Source organism: Montipora foliosa, chromosome 12, assembly GCF_036669935.1.
Source record: "Montipora foliosa isolate CH-2021 chromosome 12, ASM3666993v2, whole genome shotgun sequence".
Taxonomy (NCBI): domain Eukaryota; kingdom Metazoa; phylum Cnidaria; class Anthozoa; order Scleractinia; family Acroporidae; genus Montipora; species Montipora foliosa.
In genome coordinates this window covers 8,438,324-8,445,823 of record NC_090880.1, presented here as the reverse complement: position 1 = coordinate 8,445,823, position 7,500 = coordinate 8,438,324, and the positions used below count along the sequence as shown (strand labels likewise).

Genomic DNA, 7,500 nt, shown 5'->3' with positions numbered 1-7,500 from the left:
GGCGTTGTGATGACGTCGAAGTATTTTTGGATTGCCAATAGGCCGCGTTAGGTATATCAATATTCACACATGGCTACGAGGCTTCATGGTAAAATTTCCATTTTTTTTGTTTAGAATCTCTCTTGAGATTTGTGAGACAAAGAAAACAGAACTGATCCGTGAAATTTGACCATAAAGCCTCGTAGCCATGCCTATTTGCCACTCTGGGTACGTAGTTCGTAAGCCGCTGTTACAAACTTGTGTGCCCTTGTGTGGGCCCATTTCCATCAGTAGGGCTAACGCTCACATGGTTCATATGGGGTAGATACTTAGCACTTCACATTACACTCTAATCAGTTAAATCTGTTCAAATACAAGTGCTACACGGCCAACGTTTGCAAAAACGTAATCCTTACTTGTACTCGTACATGTTAATTGCCGTGACTTTAACATCTTCAGTTCCCACGGCCTGCTCTCGTCTGACCTTGTAGCTCAGTCGGTAGAACAGCGGTGATCTAACCCGAAGGTCGTGGGTTCAATTCCCACCCTGGTCAGAGTTTTCCTCTGTCCTTGTGTAGGCCCCTTTCCATTAGTAGGGCTAACGCTCACATGGTTCATATGGGGTGGAAACTGAGCACTTCACATTACGCTCCAATCAGTTAGGTCAGTTCTAACGAGTACTCTGATTGGTTTAGCAGCAGAAAGTAGTTCAAACAGGTTTTCAATTGATGTCAACCTGATTTCTCGTGCCCACTGTGGCCATAATCGAAACGCTGCAAAGTTCCGGGAAATCGAGGCTTTGAAGGCAGAAAAAGTTCTGTGGGTTCTACGTTTGTTTTTCTTTGTTGTATATGTCCGCCAAAATTCAACATTGGAATTTGACATCCAAATTTCGAATTTGAGTTTTTATTTTCATATTCGACCTCGAAGTTTATATGGAACATTGAATTTTTGAATTTGACATCGAAGTAAAACAGAACGAATGTACCGTGGGAACCAAAGATGCTGATTGGTAGGTTTGTCACGTATCAATTCAATTTACTGAGTTTTTTTCGATGTCAATCAAACGGGGCATGGACTTAAGTTCTCAACGGCTATGGCGCGTGCTATTCAATCACCCTAAGAGAGAAAAAACCTTTGGCATCCGGGGTAAGCTCAGCGTCAAGCTCAATACTGTGTTCGTCGATGAAATGGAGATAATTAAACTCTGCAAAAGGTTTCGGATAAATTCGGCGAATGGAACCCTTGGCCAGTTAAAAAAGATGGGTAGATTACATCGTGTGGTTGTTACAAAATTTTCCGACTGAATGGTTGGTAACTCCAAATGGCTTATTTGTCGATGATCTGGTTATTGAAACAGTCGGAAAAACATATAATGTTTAAATACACATCATTATTCGCTGCTCTTTTGATGCAAGCAGGGTATATATATTTTTGTATTACTTTAAGTCTGTTTGTGGCAGTGCTGGTGGATAACTTTCAGAGGACTATCACAGCGGTGGAGGTTAAGCCACTAAAGAAACACAGTGGAATGCAAATCAAGAGCGTTTTTAACGATGTAAGTATTTAGTTTGTGTTGCGTCGTTAGACGCTATTCTAGCAGCGTCCAAGCTAAAACTATGGAATATACCGCCCTTGGTAAAAGATCTTAGTCACTAAAACATGAACGACCTAAAACCACCTACAACCACCTAAAACCATCTCAAAAAAATCTACAACCACCTAAAACTACCTCAAAAATATCAACAACCATCTACAACCAACTCAAAAATATCTACATCAACTCACAAAGAATCGAATACCATGTCAAGCAAGCCATAGATGTCTAAAATAAGCGACACAACAATACGAGTGCTTACCATTTACCCGAAAAATCCGGAAATTTCGGTTTAGGTCAAATGAAAAGGTAATATTCCGGAAAATCTTTTCGGAAATCGTGGACAACCTCCAGAAGTAGCCCTCTTTTTCGGGAGAGGACAAAACGCGGAGCCCTACTCCATGGAGTACCCTATGGAGTACCTAAATGGAGTACCCTAAAAATACTATTTCGAATGCATACTGTTGATCCATGTGTAAGCAGCATCTCAAATAGTGCTTACTTAAGCCTCAACACCCATTTTAAACAGCATTGTTCAACAGTATTTAAGTCTAAGCAAAAAGGTTACCTTTGAATTCGATTATTGTTGTGATGGCCGATTACTTCATGTGAGCTAACCTTTTTAAAATGGGTGCTTAGCCTTAAATACTGCATTTTTAGGGTACTCCATTTGGGTACTCCATGGGGTAGGGCTCCGTGTTTTGTCTTCTCCCCTCTTTTTCCGTTCGGAATGGAATTCGGGAAATGCCCTTACCATTTGTGAGAATAGTTCCGTTTCCAGGCCCTTTCTCACAAGATCGAGTAAATATGCGGGTTGGAATGCAGAGTAGTAAAATGGTAAGCTCCATCCTCATCCGGTTGGTCATTAGATTCCGAAAATCGCTTACCTTTATGCAACGGTCATTCCATCCGCATTATTTGGCTAAATGGTAAGCACCCTATGTGTTTACCATTTATTTAGCCAAAGTGTGCTTACCATTTAGCCAAAAAATCCGGAAATTTCGATTTGAGGTCAAATGGAAAGGCAATTTTCCGGAAAATCTTTTCGGAAATTGTGGAAGACCTCCAGAGGTAATTTGTCAGAATCCTTCCGTTTCCAGGCCCTTTCTCACAAGATCGAGTAAATATGCGGGATGGAATGCTGTGTAGTAAATGTAAGCGCCATTCTCATCCGGTTGGTCATTAAATTCGGAAAATCGTTTACCTTTATGCAGCGATCATTCTATCCGGATTATTTGGCTAAATGGTAAGCACCCAAAAATACCGGATCATGAGAATGATCGTGGCATAAAGGTAAGCGATTTTCCGAATTTGTTGAAGAAACCAACCGGATGAGAATGGCGCTTTACCCTGCATTCCATCTTGTAAACCGCGCTAAAATCGCGAGAAAGGGCCTGGAAACGGAACGATCCTGGCGAATTTCCCAAATTCGGGGAAATAAATAACTGCGTGCTGTATAAATGCACGCACGATGGCGTTCGTCTTTAAGGAAGATCCCGAAGGTACACACAGTTCGCGTACAATATTTTGATTGATCATTCTTATATATTCATATTCAGATAAATTGATTTCGTCTAACTTTTATGCAATCTACTCTTTGAAAAATTGATTAAAAAGCGATTTTTAGATATGATGTGCATAGACAGACATACAAAACATACATATTCTGGTACTGACTTTTGTGAATAAGCGAAAAAATAAAAATTCGGAAAATCGCTTACCTTTATGCCACGATCATCCCATGATCCGGGATTTTTGGCTAAATGGTAAGCACTCGTATTGTCGTGTCGCTTATTTTAGACATCTATGGCTTGTTTGAGATGGTATTCGATTCTTTGTGAGTTGTTGTAGATATTTTTGAAGTGGTTGTAGATGGTTTTAGGCGGTTTTAGGTCGTTCCATGTTTTAGTAACTACTGGTAAAAGATTTATGACGAAAAAAAATGCGAAACTACAGTGTGGTGTAAAGCCCCATTTACACGAGCAATTTTTCCTTGACAAGTTTGCCTTGACAAGGAAAAATTGCTCGTGTAGATGGGGAATAGTGGACAAATTTTCCTTGTCAAGGAAAATCTGGCCCGCCAGATTTTCCTTGACAAGGAAAAATTGTCAAGTCAGAAATGTGCTCGTGTATACGGACAACAAGGAAAATGTGACAAGGATATTACTTGTCAAGTGCACTTGTCAAGGAAAACTTGTCATATTTTTCATTTACACTACCAAGGAAAACTTGTCAAGAAAAAAATTGTCAAGAAAAAATTTGTCAAGGAAAACTTGCTAGTGTGTGCAGTCGGCAAGTTTTCCTTGACAAGTGGACTTGTCAAGGATTAGTAATAACCTTGGACACGTCTCTTTCAATTTTCTTCTTAGGCAATTTGTCAATACCTTGCTTGCCAACTTGTAAAACCAAGACTGAACATTAAATTTTTTACGTTTTGGGTTCAATGCGTAGACTAACAAAGGACTGAATGAGTCTGGAGTTAATTATAAAAGGTAAATGTGTAACAGCATCGAAAACAAATTGCACGAAAACATCGTGATTATTCGTATACACGCACACACAATCTTCCTTTGCACTTGGTATTAGTAACATTCCGCGCAAAAATGTATTTCATTGTGATCGATTGATAAAGAAGCTGAAAATGAAGTAACACAGAGAGAACCAATAAAAGCGGCCTCTAAGTGGCGCATTGACAACGACGCTTTGACGCTTATCTTTAAGAAGACAATGATGGGGAAACAGCTTCATTTTCAACAGTTTCAACACTATATGTACACATGCCTGGGTTGTTTTATGTACACATATGTACACATGCCTGGGTTGTTTTACCGAGTTTGTCTGCTAAATGTCTTGTAACAGCACGCACAAAATCATTGACTTTTGTTTTCGTTCTTTCTTAAAGGTTCCTTATTATCTACCCAAAATGCTTCGATGCTGTTATACGTCCCTTTTACTGAGAGATCGAAAATAATTTACACCACACGTTTGTCAAAGAGCGGAAATCGAAATGTTTCGACTATATATGTATAGGTTTCGAAACTTGGCTCTTTTCTATAAACGATATTTGCCAATAATTTGATACATATAGACTACATTCTTTATTTGTCGAGTCCTTAAACTTTTCAAGTCCAAGTTCAAGATCATAAAATCCCGCCTATACGTTGCCGGTAAACTCTGTTTTTAGGTTGAATCCGTTTGAAGCTAGTTTAAATCGGTGATCCTCTGTTTACCTAGGGCGAATACGCACTCAGATGATTACAGAAACTTTTTTGGAGTCTAAACTAAGCCTAGGAAAAAAATAGGGTCAGGCTAGAGTTAGTTTTGGTGTTTATACATAGAGATAGAAAAATAGTTTTTAAAATACAACCACACTTTTGAGTTAATGGGATGTTGAAAGAACACGAGAAGAATTCGTAAATCACGAGCCGCTGTATGTATGTATGTATGTATGTATGTATGTATGTATGTATGTATGTATGAATGAGATGCGTAAGACAGAGCTTGAGGGAAGGTATAGATGTTTTCAGTCATAACTTACCACGACCACGAATTTAACCTATAAGGTAAAAACGGATTCAATCTGAGAACGGATTTGACCGACAACATATGTACAATTTTCAAACAACAAGAGACTAATTACTGCCGATTCAGGTTGAGCGTTTAATGACGTTAGTTATCGCGTTCGTTATCACGGTTGATTTGTTGCGTTGCGGGGCAAATTGTCAGACGTTGCTAGGCGGGGGATGATAGCGTTCTGTATGAAAAAAGGCGCTTTACAGAATGTAAACATGTTGACCGTAAGCAAGAGCGGTCGCTCTTATATCCCAGGAAAACCTTTATCCTCTGACCTAAGACATCTCATCATCGATAAAATCGTTGAAGGAGGAGGTGACCCACTAACAATGATATTTCCCGGTCGATTTGTGGATATTGCGAATGAGCTGAACGTTTCATCGGCTACAGTTTCAAAAATTTGGAAAAACTACTGCGAAACTGGTTCTCTTAGCCCATTGAAGCACAGAGGAGGAAATCTTAGTCGTTTATTACTGGGTTGCCAGTATGGCAAACCCAGTCGGAATCTGGGTTGGTGTTTATTTTTTTCTTTTCCGTGTCAGTAAAAGTCTTGCCTGTCACTCCCCTGCTAAGTGGTGTCTTTGTGCATCGAGAGGGTAGTGGGAAATGCGTAGATTTCTCTGGTGGACACAGTACAATGATTAACTTAACCGGCAATGGCGTCGAAAGTCATGTAACGCGAATGGCGTTTTAGTGGATCTTTGAACAAAATATACCCTTGTGAAGCTCAATAATGGCAAGTCATTTGGATACTGAACAAGACAGGCGGTGGAATCTTAAAAGCGACGAGTAATTGACTTCGACAACAATCTGTCGCCCGTCCAGCCGAAATCAAAGTGAGCTGCATTTCTAAGACTTTACCAAGTTTGCTGTTATGTAGAACACTGAAACCAAATTGAAAATTCTCTGGTAACGTATGGGTTCAACAAAGACAGAGAACGAATCGAACACCTTAAGTGGATCTGTGATCAACTCTGCACAGTCTTCAGGGAAAAAAAATGGAAATGTGACAGCCAAGAATTATTTGAAAGAAAGCTTGTCGTCTATTTTGTGCTTCATTATTCAAGGAAAAGGTTCTTCATGGAAAGGGTTTGATCCTGAAATTTTAGTTTGTTGTAATATTGCGCATATTTGACACGATTGAGTTTTTTCTCTTCACGCACGTGATGGAATAGGAAGGGGTTCTTGCCTCTAATAGCAAATATGTTGTTTGTTTCAAAAAATTGTTCGCTGGAAAAGGTGGCCTTTATGAATTCATCATGTTTTATGATATGTGTGCTGGATAGTTTTTATGGCAATAGCAAAGCATTTTCTTGTTATTCAAGGAAAAGGTTCTTCAGGAAAGGGTTTGAACCTGAACTACATGGTAATTTGACACGATTGAGTTTCTTGTCTTCACGCACGCAATGAAATAGGAGGAGGTTTTCGCCTCTAACAGCAAACATGTTGTTTGTTTCAAAAAATTGTTCCTGGAAAAGGTGGCCTTTATGAATTCATCATGTTTTATAATATGCGAGCTTAACTGGATAGTTTTTATGGCAATAGTAAAGCATTTTCGTGTTAAAATGAGGTTAGCGTTTTTCTGTTGTGCTAACTTAATTAAATATAAATATACATTCTGCCTCGTGAGTTTGTTATTCTCGTTAACCAGCACTGAATGGCGTCGAAAGTCATGTTGTTTGTTTCAATAAAATGTTCCGCTGGAAAAGGATTCTGTGATATTTTCTGCCTTTGTGAATTATAATATCATGTTGTGTATTGAATTTTCGAGCTTACGGTTGAAACGTCATACGGAAGGATATTTTTAGTATTGCTCTGTAAGCAGGAAAGGTTTCATGAAAATAAACAGGTCTGATGGAAGCGTGCTTTGAGTTTCAACAAAATGAGCCCCAAAATCAGCAAAAAATTGTGACGCCGGTGAATAATAAAGTAGCTGCTATTTCCAAAATGATGGAATTACCTGATGATAAATAACCTCGTCTTGGAGAGTAAATTTTTGACTTTGCAGAAACAATGGTGGGCGATTTTGATGTTTTGCTCATTTATTGTCAAACTTTATAACACTTGACAGAAAAAAGAAACTTACGAAAACCCGGTATCTTGCCATCATTTGACACAGATGCTTCACTGTTTGGCAACTAAACATGCCGCGGTAACTTAATCACGGCGCCCGCTGAATTCCGGCGATGTCTCTTTCGATTTTGCGATTTATTTGTGCAGCCAAAACGTACAATAACAAAATTGAACGTAGCAAAAATCTCCAAAAATGTTTGTCGCTGATCGTAACTGTTTATATTCTATATTCACGGTTCAAAATTAATGTTGCTTTCATGTCGTAAATATGTTATTCT

General features: G+C 38.9%; 1 protein-coding gene across 1 annotated transcript in view; it reads left to right on the top strand.

Moving 5' to 3' along the window:
- The window catches only part of LOC137979180 (cation channel sperm-associated protein 1-like), a 36,045-nt gene that overhangs the window by 15,323 nt on the left and 13,222 nt on the right, over window positions 1-7,500 (top strand). Inside the window, exon 7 of the mRNA XM_068826381.1 lies at window positions 1,429-1,537. Within this exon, the coding sequence (XP_068682482.1) occupies window positions 1,429-1,537 (109 nt within the window). The remainder of the gene's footprint in view (window positions 1-1,428; window positions 1,538-7,500) is intronic.